General features: G+C 40.7%; 2 protein-coding genes across 2 annotated transcripts; both read right to left on the bottom strand.

Moving 5' to 3' along the window:
• Positions 1-108: 108 nt before the first annotated feature.
• skp1 (S-phase kinase-associated protein 1) lies at positions 109-8,735 on the bottom strand. The gene is made up of 6 exons (XM_042091274.1): positions 8,579-8,735; positions 7,935-8,031; positions 7,700-7,773; positions 7,165-7,308; positions 876-1,016; positions 109-756 (listed from the first exon to the last, which is right to left on the bottom strand). The coding sequence occupies exons 1-6, from the start codon at positions 8,663-8,665 to the stop codon at positions 721-723; spliced, it is 579 nt and encodes a 192-aa protein (XP_041947208.1). The 5' UTR covers positions 8,666-8,735; the 3' UTR covers positions 109-720.
• A 1,242-nt stretch (positions 8,736-9,977) lies between these two features.
• On the bottom strand, positions 9,978-17,510 carry ppp2cab (protein phosphatase 2 catalytic subunit alpha b). Its single transcript, XM_042091273.1, has 7 exons — positions 17,188-17,510; positions 13,992-14,201; positions 12,022-12,195; positions 11,823-11,912; positions 11,194-11,355; positions 10,955-11,073; positions 9,978-10,669 (listed from the first exon to the last, which is right to left on the bottom strand). Exons 1-7 carry the CDS (start codon positions 17,287-17,289, stop codon positions 10,597-10,599), a joined length of 930 nt encoding a protein of 309 aa, XP_041947207.1. The 5' UTR covers positions 17,290-17,510; the 3' UTR covers positions 9,978-10,596.
• Between the last annotated feature and the right edge of the window lie 438 nt (positions 17,511-17,948).

Below are 17,948 nucleotides of genomic sequence, written 5' to 3'. Positions count from 1 at the left end.
TTTTGCAGTTACACAAGGGCATTTCTGACTGCAATATTTTGGATTGTTGGAATACTGTATGCATCAGAGAGACCACTCCAGAACACATCAGTCTGACCGCTCCAAACGTTCTGTACTTCACTTTATCTTCCTTCCTTCAATTACAGTGGTTGGTTGCATGGTAAATTGGCAGACCCAACCGTATACAATAAACAGTAACAGGCAGAATAAAAATCCAAAACTGAAACACCAACATTTTTATACAAGTGCTTCCAGTTCAGAGTGTCTTTCAATTAATTATATTCAAGCTTCATTAGCAAACCCACAGACCCCCCCCCCCCCCCCCAAAAAAAAAAAGAATTGTCCTAAAACTTCCTAAAAATCAGTAAACAAAAGGCTGTGTTATATAAAAAACATTGCATCAAGCTGTCCTACTGTTTCATGGGAAACACAAAACACATGAGGTTGTCTGAAAGAGTGGCTGCTGTTGCTTATATGTGCAATCTCACACCTACAAAGAATAGTATTAAAGTCCGCTGATTTTTTTAAAAATCTTTTTCAACTTTTTTGTTTTTTCATGATCTGAACCACACGACCAATGTCATTGAGCATGCTGTGACTACACTTGAGGGGGGTCTGCCACTCTAGCAGTCTAATATGACAGCTATCCATAAATATGAACAGTGCAGTGCAGCCGGTTATCTAGCAGAATCCATACACAGGGCTTGGCTTATGTCCGCCTCATTTCTCCTCACACCATTGGTTTTCCTTGCGCACCTGAAAGAGAGGGAAGATTAAACATGACATCATATCACACATCCACACTCATGCCAGGTGCCATGCCTTGCACCACCCCCTCCCATCCCCCCTCCCTATAAACACAATCGGGCTGGTACCTGTGCCTCCTCTTCCTCTGTGAAATCGTTTTTGATATTGAACGTCTTCCGAATCTCCTCCGGGGTCTTCCCTTTGATCATGTTCGCAACCGTCTTGCAGGTGACATCTAACAACCCTTTGATGTCCAAGTAGTTTGCAGCCTGAACAAACAAAAGCAGGGGTGGCAAATAAGATATTCACTCTGTGGGATCCACAGAGCATGGAGGCTTTCCTAACTCTGCACCACTACAGTGTGCTGCACAAACTATGGACTGGCCACTGAAATGGAGACCATAATGTTTGGGATTCATAACACCACTGGCCACAAAACATACTTAAGCTGCAATCTAGCAATACATTCATTATATGTACATATATTCAAAAGGATTTCTTTTACATTTTACATGTGCAGGATATACAATTCCTTGTTTTTATATAATATAATATAATATATCACACATTACATTTATCATTTATCCGATGGATCCTAATAATGTGGATTCATGAGGGAAATACCTGATTTTTGGCCACTTCATCATTTAGAAGAAGTGTAATCTTTATGGGCTGTTCACACCAGGAACGATAACAAATGACAAAGATAAGTCTCTTCTCATGTTGATAAATGTGATGTCTTAAATTCTATGGATTCTGATTGGACTGTCCAAGGGTGTTTGGTGACAATACTCATTTCAACGACTGTGAGTATATGCATTACAAATTCCGGGAGCACAGAGCATGTTAATCATCCTGACAGTGTTAAGTTTGTACATGGGTCTAACACGTCACTACAGATACATGTACATCTCTTAAAACTCTTTATTCTAATATTTTGAGATACTCATTTTTGGTTTTCATGACCTGTAAGCCGTAATCAAGTTTACAACAAAAAATTGCTTGAAATATTTCACTTTTGACTAATGAATCTAGAGTATCCACTTTTTGAACTAAATTAAGGGGTAAAAATGAACTTTTCCACAATATTCGAATTCTTTGAGACCCATCTGTAAACTACAACAAAACTATAAACACAACCAAACTACACAGCCATCTCTTCATTCAATAAGGACAGGTGTAATGAGTCCTAGAGATGGCCTTGTCTTGATACGAATGGCTTAAGAGCCTCCAAAAGAACAGCTGAGGGATTGGTTACGTTGTTGGAGGGAACTGGTATGAAAGTACCTACATCCACATTAAAGAGAGTAGCCTACCTAGAATCTCCTTTCAGTGAGATCCTAGTCAAAGAGTTTCGAGCAAAGATTCTAGAACAGACCTCTGTTCTAGAATCTTTGGTATAGAGTTACTTCTATACTCTTTGTCCTAGTCTGGCACATGACAATATGCTAACGTATCCCTCACACACCAGGGAGATAGGGCCAATCAGTGACGAGAGGGGATGACGCTAGTTTTGAAATTGAAAGTGGCAGAGGTAAACAGTAGTAGCCACATCTGCAAACATCAAAAATTGCAGTCAGAAGTATGTGTAAATGTATGTACATCCAAAGGTTACTTCTATACTCTTTGTCCTAGTCTGGCACATGACAATATGCTAACGTATCCCTCACACACCAGGGAGATAGGGCCAATCAGTGACGAGAGGGGATGACACTAGTTTTGAAATTGAAAGTGGCAGAGGTAAACAGTAGTAGCCACATCTGCAAACATCAAAAATTGCAGTCAGAAGTATGTGTAAATGTATGTACATCCAAAGGTCCAGCCTAAACAAAGTTAACACAAAGTCTATGCCTGTTACAATGCTGGAGTTGGAAACGTTTCCCAGTTATGAGAGGCCAGGACCTCAGTGAATGAGTCTGGTTTTACCAGGCTATAAAGAGATTGCTGTACTGTCATAAACTGAAAGGTGAAAAGGCTTTGAAAGCATGAGATCTGAAAGGAAAATTCCTCTCTTTTATTATTCTGGAATATTGAATCATCAAAATAAAGTAGTTAGACTGACTGAACTGAGGGTAGTGAAATTAAATGTTTGGAATTGTGAAAAAAAACTTTGTTCTTGACAAACAGGTCCAGCTTTTGCCAGCATCGTGAACACCACCACTTCCCGGAGCATACTTTTCCAGAATCATCCGTGACTCAACTAAATTATATCTGAATTATATCTTTAGTGAAGAGTACAGCAAAATCAAAGGTGCCTCTCACCAACATACAAGTGTAAGTAATGTATACGAGTACATATTTGGATGGCAAGATGGATGGACCCATATTACCCCATATAATGCATCTGATTGACATTAGGATATCCAGCGTATTTGTTATATCTGTTGGTGAGAACTTGCCTCGCTTTGTGACCCATCACTTGGATGATTTACCACCAGTGACTTTTAATAGCCTTGATGTCTCTTGCCTGGCTAGTAAGATTGAACGCCTAAGTGTAGAGTTGGCCTCCATGAAAAATGCTGCGAGTAAGCAGTCGACTGAATGTGAGAGCCTTCGTGGAATAACTTCAGACATTAACCAACGACTAAGTGTGATTGCGCAACCCAGTGCCAGCAAGGGAAATGCAGCCACAACCATGGCCAGTGAGGGGGCCCAGCTCCAAGGACCAAGTCACAGGGAGCCTGCACCCGGACCATCGGCGTTACCCGTCACTGAGGAGACAGCTGGCGGGGGGATCGAGGTGGCAATGTCCCCTGCATGGAGCCGTGTATTAAAGCATGGCAAGCGCAAGCAACGTCCTGTAAAACGATCTACTGCTGCAGGTCAGAACAAGACTAGTTCCTTTCAGAGAGAAGACCACCTATGGAATAGTTGGAACTGGTGCAGTGGAGAACATGCATGCAGTGACAACTAAGCTGGTGAGCGCCGCAGCTGTGGCCAGAAGGGACCTATGTAAGGCGCTTCTATGAGAATCGCAAGCCTAGGGCTGCGGTAGGGGAAGGTGATAAAGCATCACCTTCGTCACAAAAATGAAAATGAGTATTTGAATAAGCCTGCTTTTATAGGGTTTTGCATAAGGAAAAGTAAATATATACATCCATATTTGTCTTGGGGGATCTGAATGCTGATATATCAGATACTAACTCACTTTTTGGTCAACACCTGACACAATTCTGCAAAGATAACAAGGTTATTCTGTCCACTAATGAATTACTGCCAGCTGATAGCTATACACATGTGAGTGAAGCTTGGCATACTACATCCTGGTTGGACCATTGTATATCTACAGTTGATGCACATAACTGTATAAAGGAGGCTGAGATCCTATATGGTTTGGCCACAGCAGACCATATTCTTGTCTCTATGTTCATAAATACTAAGGGTCTACCTGAAGCTTGTCTGTAGTGACAGCCATAAACCAGGTGAGACACTGGACTGGACAAGGCTCATAGAAGGTGACCTGAAATATTACAAGTTACTGACTGATGGGCACTTGAGAAATATTGAGTTACCTGTTGATGCAATTATCTGTGTGGAAGTCAACTGTAAGAATGTAAGTCCCAATAATGACCTATGTGCAATGTATGATAGAATTGTGAACTGTCTAGTTGATGGAAGTGAACCACTAAGAAGTAAAGTGGTGAAACAACATATTGTAAGACCAGGGTGGAATGACTGTCCATGATGTTCATATGGAGGCAAGAGATGCATTTAGAAGATGGGTTTTAGCAGGCAAACCTAGGCATGGCCCAGTCTGTGAGTACAAGGTACAGCCTAATGTTAGGTTCAAATATGCTGTGCGTTTTACAAAAAGAAATGAGCAGACTATGAGGGCGAACTCTATGGCGAGAAAGTTACAAACTAATAATGTTTCTGAGTTCTGGGAGGAGGTGAAAGTGGTTAACAACAGCAAAATGCCACTGCCTTTTAGTATTGATGGCATTACTGAACCTGAAAACATTGCAGAGCTATGGAGGAGACACTATGAGAACATTTTTAACTGTGTGAAGAGTGATGTGTTTAACATAGGCGAGATACCTCACAGTGATGGTGTAGTCATCAGGCCGGAGGAAGTATGTTATGCTATTGACAAACTTAAAATGAACAAAGCTTGTGGGCAGGATAAAATAACAGCAGAACATCTGAAATACGCTAGTCACTAGTTTTACTTGCTCTATGCTTTTCTGGGTTAATGAAGCATGCATGCATACTTCCTGGATCTGTCTTGCTGGTACCTGTAGTTAAAAATAAGATTGGTAAATTAACTAGTATAGATAACTATAGACCTATTGCACTTGCAAGTATACTATCCAAGGTATTAGAGGGGATCCTTCATGGATAGGCTTGCAGAATACATAGCGTCAACAAATAATCAGTTTGGCTTTTTAGAACAAGCATGGAACTGATCTGTGTATTTATGCACTGAAAGAAATTGTCCATAGGTTCAGATCATGCAATAGTACAGGCCTTTGATCGTATAAATCAGCGGTTCGCGGACCACCTTTACATCCTGACTCGGCTCGCGTACCCCCACCATCCGCCACACATAAAAACGTAACACATTCTATTGACGCATTCCAGGCATCATGTTTAATTAGCCGCCCTACATGACAACAAAAAACAAAATCAAAATGTGCAACTGGTCTATGAGCTCTCACGCTACAAAAACAGTGTGGAGAACCACATTAGAATGGTTAGATAGCACCTCACTGCAAACCACGCACTGTGGCTTTGGGCAGTCTGTCTCCCAATCCATGTGAAGCCTAGGCCTATATGCCTCATCATACTTTCGTTTTCTTCGCACAGTCTTTTCTGTCTTGTCCTTTCTTTTAACCCCCTGCACTCCACCTTCATCACTCCTCCCCCCATCCCATTCCATCATTACCTGTCTCCTGCTCTGTTTCTCTCCCTCCTCCTCCTCCTCGTTCGCTTTAATTAGGCCTTTTGGACAGTGTCCTTGTTTTTAGCCAGTTTTCCATGTTTGCGCAGCCTTCTAGCCTATACTTCCATGAAACTAACACGCCAGTTACTCTGGCTGCCCGCAGGAAATCACGTGCATTGTGGGTAGCTTATTTTTTTAATGAAAACATAGCCTATTATAGTTTTAAAATGATTTCCTTTAATTTCACGTTTCCATATCATTATAACCAGATTCGAAAATTATTTATTAGTTATGAATTAATTAGATTATTAATTAATTAATCATTTTTAACACCTTTCCGACATTGCCCTTTTCATCTCGCGTACCCCCTAGTGGCAGCTCGCGTACCACCGCGGGTACACGTACCACAGTTTGGGAATCCCTGGTATCAATCATGGGAAACTGTTTGGTAAACTGCATGAGTGTGGTGTCCCCTCTTACCTAATCAAGATACTGCAGTTCTGGTACTCTCACCAAACTATGCAAGTCAGGTGGGGGAGGAGTTTGTCAATGCCCTTCCATGTCTCCAATGGAGTGTGTCAGGGTGGAATTCTGTCTCCACTGCTATTCAATCTGTACATGGATAATTTATCTACGGAACTAAAGGGCTGTACAACTAAAGGGCTGTACAACTAAAGGGCTGTACAACTAAAGGGCTGTAGAACTGGCTGCTTGGTGGGGGATAGTCTCATTAATCATATGCTCTATGCTGATGATTTGGTGGTACTGTCTCCTTCCAGTGCTGGCCTGCAGCAACTTCTTAGAATATGCTCTCAATATGGAGTAATGTTTGATATAAAATTTAACTCAATGAAGAGTGTGATACTAATCGCCAGAACCAAGGAGGATATGAAGTGTGACTATCCTTCTTTCTTGTTGGCAGGTGAACCACTAGAGGTTGTAAAGAAAGTTAAATATCTGGGACAAGTGATAAGAGATGACCTCTGTGATGATGATGTGCAGCGTCAGTGTGGAAAACTGTATGGGCAGGCAAACATGCTGGCACGCAAATTCCACATGTGCACTCCTGATGTTAAAATCTCACTCTTTAAAACTTATTGCACTCCACTGTATACTGCCCACCTGTGGTGTAATTTTAGTGAGTCGAAAATGAAAAAACTTCAAGGGGCTTATAATGATGCACTGAGAATTGTGCTTAAAATTCCTAGGTGGAGTAGTGGCAGTGAAATGTGTGTGTCTAACAATGTGCCCACTTTTAATGCTGTTTTAAGAAATTGTTTGTATAGATTCATGTGCAGACTGACAGGGTCTAAGAATATCATTAGTGTGTCCATAGCTGATGAGTGACACAAGGTACACATCTTGCTTTTAGAAACATTGGACCCGAAGCCTGTATATGGGTTATAAATGATGCCTCATCTGCATCATTCTTAAATGTTTTGTATTGTTTTATATTTATATATTTGTACTGTGTTGTCTCTATGGACCTTTGTGTATTGAATAAAGTTGAAAGTAAAGTATCAGGGGGAACCTACCAGAATAAGTTCAAAGAGTGTGCCCTGGTCAACCTTGAGGAATTCTTGGTCCCACACAGGGATGTCGTCTGTTCTTTTCTCCTTGTTCTCATCGTCTTCGGGGGGAGGGGGGTCATCTTTGTGATGGGTGCACCACTGGATTACCTTCACACCACAGCACAGGTTGAGATAATAAAATAATATTATGAGTTTATGTGCTGATCTGCTGGTGTGCCAAAAGCAGCAACTAGGTAAGTATACGTCCTGAATTTTGTGCGTAGGAGGAAAACACGTGGAAGCCAACTTCAGTGCATAATCTTACAACCATTGACCAACTAGCTGCTTGACACTGCAGTATCTGCAAAAGTAAATGTTGGGAGAAATAGGCTATCTAACTGTAAATCTCTCGCCAAACCTTAGTCTAGGAAGAGATGGCATTTACAAACTCAAAGCATGGTGTCCTGTGTCACACAAAAATACAAAGAACACAGGAACATTCACAATTTATTTTCATTCCACAAAATTAAATAGTTTTCCGTTTCTAAGGTCGGACTACCTTTTTGAGTATGGCTGCATTCACATTTGGTAAAGGCACTGGATCATCATCTCCTTCATCGTCCATCCCCAAATCTGCCAAATGAATTCACTCATATACATGAAATGACTGGTGGTAAAATGACATTTTATAGCTTTTGACATGTTTTTATCTTTACAGTTCAAGCAACGGTCAAGCAAGCAACCTTAATGTGAAGAAGAAACATCAAAGACCAAAAGACTGCCGATCATCTTACCTTCCAACATGGTCTTGATGGTCACTGACTGTTTTGCGATTTCTACATCGACCTCAAACAGCTCGCCATCCGAACTCTGCAATTTTATAGTTGGCATCTGAAAATAATGACAATGCATTAGCTATAACACGATGACAAAAATCCAGAATTAACCAAATGCACACAGACGCAACACAAAACAGCACAATCAAGAGCAACAATAGCTAACGGGAGAAATTGAGTTAACGTAACATATATGACAGCGCTAGCAAATAAACCCGACACTAATTTGACGTTGCTAGTCTTCTTCAGCATCCTGACAGTTTACTCATCTCTCCATATTTCAGGCAACAGGACCACTCACTGACCAAGTGGAGAGTGGCCATAACCATATAGTCAACACATCGCATTTTGGTAAATTAACCCCACATTGAACACTACACTGAATAATTTCAGCTTGCAGGCATCAGTACACTACTAAGCTGGCCAACGTTGACCATAAAGCTAACGTTTCGCCATGAGGGCCGTACAGTGTGAGCTAACGCAACACTAGCCTCACTGACAATGTCAGGTATCTCTGTGAGGTTAGCTGATTGACAGATAAGACATTCAAATATTTAACAATATTTTTGGCATAGACACTTAGCAACGGCGGTTGTCATCACCTTATTTGAGGCTCTTAGCGAATAATTTCCCGAAAACAACAGCAGGTAGGTCCTGGTTAGTTTCGCAACAAAGCCCACAACAACCATTCAGAGCTTGCGCCGTGCACTCAAAGATCAACGTCAGGACCCACGGTTAGTAGTCCTTTGCTCTGCCTAATTGGTTCTTATCTGGTTTTATGCTATCGTTTATGCTTGTACCGTCAGTGTGTTTTTATGGACATTTCACATTTAATTGAAGAGCTGAAAAATGACCAATTGAAGCCACTCATAAATCCCTTCAGATGGGAACGCAAATGTAATTATGCTAATCTACTATTTATAAAGCACTGTACGAGTCTCATGAGGTAACAATTACGACATAACATACGTGTGTCTATAAACTCTGGAAACGACTTGCAAATGATCATTCCTCGAGTCAATCGCCTTAAAAATAGCAATATTTTATGCAGGCTCGTATTTGGACGCATCAGTCTTGACTAATACCAGAAAAAAATGCGAATGTGTTTTCTTGCCCAATAAATGAATGTACAGACTGAGCGTTTCAAAATTCCCAAAACCATATGGTGTTCAATCGAAATGTTAGACTACGTTTCTACGTCTGATTATGTATGCATAGGTGACAATCTGTCACTACCAAGCTGTCCGTTTTATCTTGTATATATTTACTCTCTTATCACACTTATGTAGGCATATTGTGTAGCCTGTGCAGTGTGCATGCATGTATTCATTTATTGCATTTCAGTGTCATTTTATCACTGCAGGATTCAGCACTCCCCTCTTCTCCGATTCCCTCATTCAGCCAGCAGAGGACGCGGCAAGCTGAGTGAGCACCACACTACACTATCCAAACATTAAAATCTGTGCTTAAAATACCCTCACTGGAATTTCAGTACCAGCAATTAGTTCTCATTGGTAGCAGCTTCCTCATTCAAGTAACGTTAACTACAATGTATACTGGGTGCAGCAGAACAAAAAAAAAACTGTACAAAACAATGTGTTCTTGGTTGTGATCCACCTGTGTAAACATTTGTCCATTGCACTAATGTACATTCCAATAAAGGGTTTTGTCAGGTACAAATGAGGAATTATTTTATCCATTTTGTATTATTTAAAGCAGTTTCTTAAGGTAACTCTGGACTCCACTGGCAATAATGTAAATGCAGTGATTGATCAGTTTGAATATCACAATGACAACTCCTCAGACAACTCATTGTAAATGTTACATAAGTACAGCTATGTCTTTTAGGCGATTGTTCAACTATCTAGGCAAGGGTGTGTTGTAAAAAACACGTGGAACTGCATGACAATCACCTGAGACGCCCTTCTTTAACACCAGGTTAGTTTGTTCTAATAAAGGCTCTTGTGTGAGTTTTGTGTGAATGAAAAATTAAGGAGCATATTGTTCTTTACTTCCACCTTTATTATTCAGTTGGTGTCCTCAACATAGACTCCAGCAAAAGTACTAACTGGAACCACTTCCACAATAGCCTGATGACTGTCAGTTCAACATAACCGAGTTAATGTCTCTTATTCATTGGAGTTGAGTCCTGTTGTGTTTTTTGGGGTATAAAAAATGACTAACCGGAGAAAAGAAGAAGAAAAAAAAAAAAAAACAGATCACTGAGTGAAAATATTTGACATCTGACTCGGGGTTACATTTTCACCAGATAAAAAAGCAGAGTGCAAACTCTTCAAATATATGTATAAAAAACATTGCAGGGTTTGTAAAACAGACCAGGGTGCTCTTAAATGCTACTAAAGACTGATGGAAAAGAAAGAAAACAAGAAGAGCTAAGTGGAATCTGATCGTACAGTCATGATCTGAACAGTCTACTTAATATCATTTTGAATATGGCACACCTTTTGGTCCATGTACGCACTTTTTTTCTGGATGCTTGAATCGTTTTATATCTGAATGCAATGCACTTCCCACGGTTGCCTTGTCCCTCCTATCGGTTTTCAAGCTGAATGTAGTTTATTAAAATCATGGCAATACTGTACTATACAGAGTTAGGAGATTACAGGAAGTAGTCAGGAGTGCGGCGAGTCACATGAGGCTCTCCTCTGCGAGGCGCAGGGTCAAACTGCAAGCTGGAGACAAACAAACAAACAAACAAACAAACAAACGACTCCATTAGTTGCACTTCCACAACTACATTCTCACAATGTCATATCAACCTACCTACATGCACACGCACAACATAAGATGACATTTTGGGTTACTTGTCTTGTACATTTGGGTACATGCATTAACATACACACTCAACAAGCTTGCATCTTATTAAAGATGATTCCCTTTAAAAAAAAAAAAAAAAATCAGGTCAATGCTCCAGGTTGTAGATGAACAAAGAGAGTAGTCATTTAACAGTTACTTACAAGGAATACTTCAGGGTGTCATCAAGCTCCATGATAGCCGCCTGGTTACCACATCGATAGCAGTAATTGGGTGCACTGAAGATTGTTACCACATTACGATCATGACACCAGTTGTACCCCTACGGACAAAGAGAAATGGATTAAGTTTCCATGATCAAAAATCTGGTGTTTGTTGGTTTTGTTGTCTACTGAAAATAAGTCAAGCAGAATTACTTGCCAACATTTCAAAGGGAACTCACCTCCATTACAAGTTGGTGAGCTCTGGACACCAGAGTAAGGCCATTGGCATGGTTGAATGTTTCAGATATGTCCTGCCCAAAGGTGTAGCCAGCACCTCTGGGAGAAATACCCCAGCCCCCACGATCATCGGGATCTGACCACAGCAAGTCACACATGGGCCCCTAAGGAGAAAAGAGATGTTAGCTATTGAATAGTCACAGGTAATCGTTTTTTTTTTTAGGTAATGCTAATTACCACAACAGACTGCTAGATGCACACAGTAGGACCACGCCAAGGAAAGCCAAATTCTTCTCTCAATTAAAAACAGGAAGTTCTGCTCTTATCACTCTGGCATGGCTGCTCATCAAACCTGCTGACAGCTACTCATGACCTGGCAGATCAAAACTGTTGTGGTTCACTTCACTTAAAGAATGTCTTTTGGTCAGCCATTCCAGCGGAGCTTAGGCGGGACATGCAGAGCTGGTATAACTGGTACTGTTTAAACTTTAAACAATTCAAGAGCCAATTATCAGAGGGACATACAAGCACATACAAGTAGACAAACATGAAGGGCTCTTTTGCAGTCCCATTTCCTTAAATACCAAGTTGTAATTGAGCAAATGTTTGACTGCAAAAAAGTTAGTTATACCTCATGTGGAACTTCTTGTAAACGGTCCAATGCTCGAATGTGATCCAATGTGTCTATGGATGGCGAGAGTCCTCCATGAAGACAGAATATCTGTAAAAAAGAAAGTCAGTCAGAATGAAACCACTTGCATCATAACATGTCAGATCAAGCCCTTATAACGGAAAGAGGAATCTGCATTAGAGAAAGCAGTTAGTCTTACCTGACCGTCTACCAAGGCAGTGAGAGGAAGGTAGTCAAAGAGGTCTGTGAAGTATTTCCAAACATTGGCATTGCCATATTTCCTTAGGCACTCGTCATAAAAGCCATACACTTGTGTAATCTGTCTGCTTTCGTGGTTCCCTCGAAGAATTGTTATACGTTCCCGGTACCTAACCTAAAATGGCAGTGACAACACAACTCAAGAGTCTGGCCTTTACGATCACATGTTCAGCACACACCTCATTTTCTGTACCAAGCAAAAAAGTTAATTTTTACCATGAAACTTTGTAGTCGTTTGATTTATATATATACACATTTGAATACAGGTATAAATGAACTCTTATTGGGTGTACAATTACAACACACCCACCTACACATGCCCTAGGAGTGTTTCGGCAGAAGAACTTCAGTAACAACTTGATCCTAACAACTTGTCGGACTGGGGCGCGTTTCCCAAAACCATAGTTGCTAACTAAGTTAGCAACTTTGTTGGTTGCAAAGCAATTTCCCATTGCCAACCAACTAAGTTGCTAACAGGTTAGCAACTATGGTTTTGGAAAACGTACCCCTGAACACTGCTTAAAAAACGATTTTTATTATCAATGTACATTTTAGTGACATTAGAGCAAACTAACTTATTCTGCAATACCTATGCTCTCATTGTCAGTTGGTATGGTCATGTAATGTTGGAAATAGTGTGTGTTGGATGTAGGGTTGCAAAGGGGCGGAAAATTTCCGGAAGTTGGGGAATTTTGGAAATATTCCAAATTGGAAACTTTCATGGAATTAAAGGAAATTATTAGCCTGACGAGCCAGACCCACATTAAAATGTAGGGTCTGGGCACTCACCGTTCGCAGTGCTCAGTCCGAGGGGCGGGATAATCGGTTGCCTTTCAAATTTCTTCTGCACGCAATAGGACAGCGCTATGAGTCCCATGGTTTCCCACCAGCGGAGCTAGTTGGCTAGTTCAAACTTTTGCCAACTTAAAAAAAGCTTAACTCGTGTCACACTGTTCGCCAACAGCAACATTATCTTATTTGTTTTCAAGTAGCAGGGAATTCAAGCCAAACCGTTGCAACTCTGCCATCAATCATTATGTTAAACCCGCCTAACAACTCTATACACGATTTGATTGGCCTGATAGAAGTTTAATTTTTCGCGCTCACAAGCCAACGTAGAGTTGCTAGACTAGCCCTGGCAGCAAATGTAATTTGTTGCCGCTAGGGTGTGTCTAGATTTCTAGGCTAGGAAATTATGGGAATTAATGGGAATTAACTGGGAATTTTGGGTAATTCATACAAACTGTTTCGTATACAAACATTAACATTTTGTTTCGTAATAAGCAATATGATTTGTATGTTGCTATTTTCGCTTAGCTTAGCATACAAAGCTAGCTAGCATGCTAGCGGGAATCCCATTCACTGCCTATGGTTTACTAGCGTGCTAAACTAGCAACACTGAACTGCCCAAGATACACCACACCACTCAACAACAAAATCCGATTGGTTGGAACATTTTTTCCCCATGCATATGAACGCACCATAGGTTTCCTTTATGTCTAGCAGCCTATGCCGATTGCTTTGTGCATGTGATTGACATATGTGCAGGGTAGAAATTAGACTGAAATTGTATTAAATCAGGTTTAATAACTAATATTAGACTGCAAGATGAGGTTGTCCACTACATTTAAGTTCCCTGTTATAGACTAACTTGCCATATTAACAATTCCCAGTTTATTCCCATTAATTCCCGCTTATTCCCATATATTCCCGTTAATTCCCATGGAAAGTTTCCAACTTTGAAAATTCCCGGAATTTTGCAACCCTAGTTGGATGCAGTGTGTGTGTGTGTGTGTTATTGTGCTCTAATGCAGTGAGCATATGCTCAGCGTGTATATAGCTGTTGTAACATTGTAATTTCCTGTAAAGGATCAATGAAGTATCTATCCATGAGAGGACAGGACAGATTACCTTAAGAGCTACAAGGAGTGTGACAGTTTCCACAGAGTAATAGCCTCGGTCCACGTAGTCTCCCATGAATAGGTAGTTTGTGTCTGGTGACTTCCCTCCGATTCTGAAGAGCTCCATGAGGTCATGAAATTGGCCATGGACATCGCCACATACTGTGACTGGACATCGTACCTCCTGGACATTAGATTCCTTGGTCAATATCTCTTTTGCCTGAGAAAAAAAAAACAGAGACAAAACGGTTTTGTCAATAGAAGTCAGTGAGGGCGAATGTTTCCATGGGGGTGGTGGAGGGAACTATGTCCTCAGACAAACAAATGACTAACAGAAAAAGACATAATGAACATCCTAGTAAACCACTGGAGTTTTCAAAAGCACACAACATAATCTGCATAATCAAGTGATCGATCTGGGGAAAACGAGTCGTAACATCTCCACTCCTAATAGCGCAATTTACGGTTATATATGAAAATGAGAGATGCAGGTTAAAGAACCAGAACTATGACAACATAATGAAGGCATGACTCATGAATCATGACTCATGTGACTGTTTACTGACCACACTTATCACAAATGTCAACAGTGGTCAAGTTAAAGATTCAGGGACCATAAGGAGCTTCCGTATCATAAATCCCCTGCTGACGAGCGCAAATAGTGCTTGTGGGTCACCGAGGGTGGGTGGGGTGGCTGGATCAGAGCAGGGGATTGAAGGAGGAAGAGTCAGAGGACAGACAAACAAATCGGGGGGGGGGGCTGGCCTACAGAGATGGGTTGCTGATGACCTAAATTCCCATACACACGCGCGGCAACAACCAATTCCATCAAGTTCTCCTAGTTTCATACGCCTTGATGTCTTACACACAGTGCTGCACTGTAAATCAATTGAACTTATGAATAATAAACAAAAAAACACAGTAAACATTTTGCTGTTACTGCATCATTCAGTTAAATGGCTACTGGTGAATCTTCCATTGGAAGGGTCTTTCTAAACAGCTATTCAACAAGATGATTATGAAAGCAATCTGGACATCCATGTACACACCACCACACTATTTTGTCACCTAGGCATATTCTAATAATTAATATGACTGCAAGCTGGTGGCAGGAGCAAAAGGACTTAAGAGGGTGTTTCACCAGATGTCTAATGTACAGTAAACAATTGCAAAAGAAGACCTTTCAGGCATTGTGTAACACCAAAACAGCCAGTAATATCTAGTGGAAAATATGAATAAATGACTTTGCAGTCAGCAGCATTTGAAATGCCAGCTTGCATTAAAATGTGGCAAACGTCATCATGGAGCCCACGCATGAATACCACAGGAGGTTTACACCTCCGAAGATTTCATTTTATTTCAAGCCAAAACACAGTGGGAGTAAAATTATATTAGTGGACTCAAATGCCCACAACACCTGTGAGGTAGAGGTAAGAAGTGACCGTGGTCAAGTGCATAGCCCTAGCCTGGCGTTGATCATTAGTGTTAGCAGCATAATTAGTGTTGTTGATACCAATTTCCAGTCAACTTTTCAGCGGTTAAAATGTTATCGCATGCTAACTAGAAAACCAACTACACTTGTAGCCCACCAAGGTGCCCATGCGTCAACTCCAACAAAGCGGGTTGTGTTGTGAGCCTTGCAATGCCGCTTTGCAACACAAATAAACGATAGACTATTTATCTGGTGTAGCGACACGTTTACCATTTAGACGTCAGACCAAGTGAAAAGCTATAGCAGCTATCCTAGTAAATACAGGGGTTAAATCCTTTCTAAGACCCCTGCATCACATACGACAGAACAAAACGGCTGACTGACCTACTTTCGGTAAACAACTGTAACACCAATCAAGTAGCAAACGACGTTCTAATAAAACAGCCGAGATAATGACACTTGGAATAAAGCAACTTTATCTGAGGTTAGTGTCCAAAAAATGAAAATACCTTAACTTATTGGTTTTGACAGGTGATTATGGGAAGTTGTAACGTAACGTTTGAAAGGTTGACGATATGCCAACTAACTCACACAAACCTGACCGCCGAATGCTTCACCCGCACCTCGGAAAAGTCTTATTTATGCAGTCTATGGGAAAGTCACGCACATCCTCCACACTGCTAGAATTAATCATTTTCTTCGGGTGCTATTCTAGGCCTTGGGCTATGCTGGCAAATGTGTATCATATTCATAGAACTTCTAACATACAGGGTATGATTAAATAAACGTGTTAAATGACAAAGTTCGTTGGCTAGTTTCAAACATTGAGTCGATCCTAGGCCAGAGGTTAAACAAAAAAAATCTTGTAGACTGAGAGCTAACTTACCAAAAGTTAACTGTCTAACGTTACGCATCTTCCTAGACGGTTTGTTTGGCACTGGTGTCATAATGCTACACATCCTAAGCACGTGCCTTTTAAATAATATTGCAACGACATTTGACATTGCATGTTATTTATCGTGATGATAAATGTTACGGGGTGGATGTGGACGACACGCAAAATGATCCATATAAACGAGATTTACCATAGGAATCGGCGCCATTTTAAGAATGTCTAGCTTGCTAGTTTACTATGTAATATTAGCTGGCTAACTGCTAACGTTATTCAGGAAGACAGTATCCTACACACAGAATAACTGGCTATGTATATATTTCACAAAAATACAACTTAAAAGACACCGAACTAACGTTTTAACACACACTACATTCAAGAGCCGCTAGTTCACTGCTATTTGTGGAAAAAGCCTAATCTAAAGTTAGCCAGAATAACGCCACCAATTAACGTTAGCTACTAACCAAAGCTAAGGTATGCTAACCGGGCAGCTAGTCTAGCTTGCTAACGTTAACCATTTTGGCGAACTTCAATCCAAAATCGTTTGGTTCTTCAAGATAACAACCATTACAACATTATCGATACCTAAGTTGAAGTCACGTTAGCTCAACAGATGAAATAGTTCATCTCTGATGCGTGCACAGACGTATGGTTTCATACGATTCACAATTGTCAAGAATTCGATAAAATGGGGAAAAACTTCAGTAGTAGGCTACACCGCCATCTTTAACCTAACGCTGGGTATGCGCTCTTCTGTTAGCAATGCTGGAGTGCCAATGGCAGGTTTACTTGCTAATGCATATCGTGCTTCAAAGGGGGGAAAACACCAGTCAACGTTGCATCGAGGTTAAGGTTTTGAGTAAATGACAAAATAACATATACCTTTTCACACAACGACTTGACTTGACTTTCCGAGAGCTGTTTGCATTCATTTAGTTGCTCTATCCATTGATCGAGTTCCTTCGTAAACGCCTTTTCGTCCATAACTGTTGTTTCAACCGGTTCAGCTATTTTGACTATTACAAAAAAACCTCCCACAGATTCCTGTACCCTCCCCCGTTTTGTGAAATTATGTACCGAATTAAACTGGTTACCGAGAATATGAGCTTCTACGGTCCCTCGAAATGATTGATAACTAAATCAAGGCGAAATCGGACGAGGAACTACGAAGACGTCAGACTCCTTCGTCCCACCCTTAGCAATCTATCTAATACTGCAATTTCATTGGTTTCCCAACAGCGATGTGCTTTTTCATTGGCCGTCACGTAAACATTGTATGAAATGCGCAAGCAAATTGCACACTGCAGTTGCTTACCACCAGGCGATACAAGTATTACATGTATCAATTGGTTTGAGCCACAGAGCCGCGCCCTTAGACTATGATCATGCAGTCATATGTTTCAAAATAATTAAATAATAAAACGTAATTTTAGTCTCTCTCTCTCTCTCTCTCTCTTTCAATTCAGTTCAAGTGTGCCTTATTGGCATTACATTGCCACAGTGAAACAATTAAATACAATGTTTACAGAATATAAAAATATGACAAACATGCATCTGAGATGAAAAGACTGTGTGTATGCCTGTGTTCACATGCATGTTTGCATGAGAGAAAAAATGACCTCTATAGAAATGTGTGTGTGGAG

This window comes from Alosa sapidissima, chromosome 5, assembly GCF_018492685.1.
Source record: "Alosa sapidissima isolate fAloSap1 chromosome 5, fAloSap1.pri, whole genome shotgun sequence".
Taxonomy (NCBI): domain Eukaryota; kingdom Metazoa; phylum Chordata; class Actinopteri; order Clupeiformes; family Clupeidae; genus Alosa; species Alosa sapidissima.
This window is presented reverse-complemented; position numbering and strand designations above follow the sequence as displayed.

Coding starts and splice junctions, on each gene's coding strand:
- skp1 (XM_042091274.1), bottom strand. CDS start 8,665: ATGGTTGTTGTGGGCTTTGTTGCGAAACTAACCAGGACCTACCTGCTG. Junction 8,032..8,578: donor CGCTAAGAGCCTCAAATAAG/GTGATGACAACC, acceptor CATTATTTTCAG/ATGCCAACTATAAAATTGCA. Junction 757..875: donor CAGAGGAAGAGGAGGCACAG/GTACCAGCCCGA, acceptor CCTCTCTTTCAG/GTGCGCAAGGAAAACCAATG.
- ppp2cab (XM_042091273.1), bottom strand. CDS start 17,289: ATGGACGAAAAGGCGTTTACGAAGGAACTCGATCAATGGATAGAGCAA. Junction 14,202..17,187: donor TCAAGTCGTTGTGTGAAAAG/GTATATGTTATT, acceptor TTTTTTTCTCAG/GCAAAAGAGATATTGACCAA. Junction 11,913..12,021: donor CTGCCTTGGTAGACGGTCAG/GTAAGACTAACT, acceptor TCTTTTTTACAG/ATATTCTGTCTTCATGGAGG.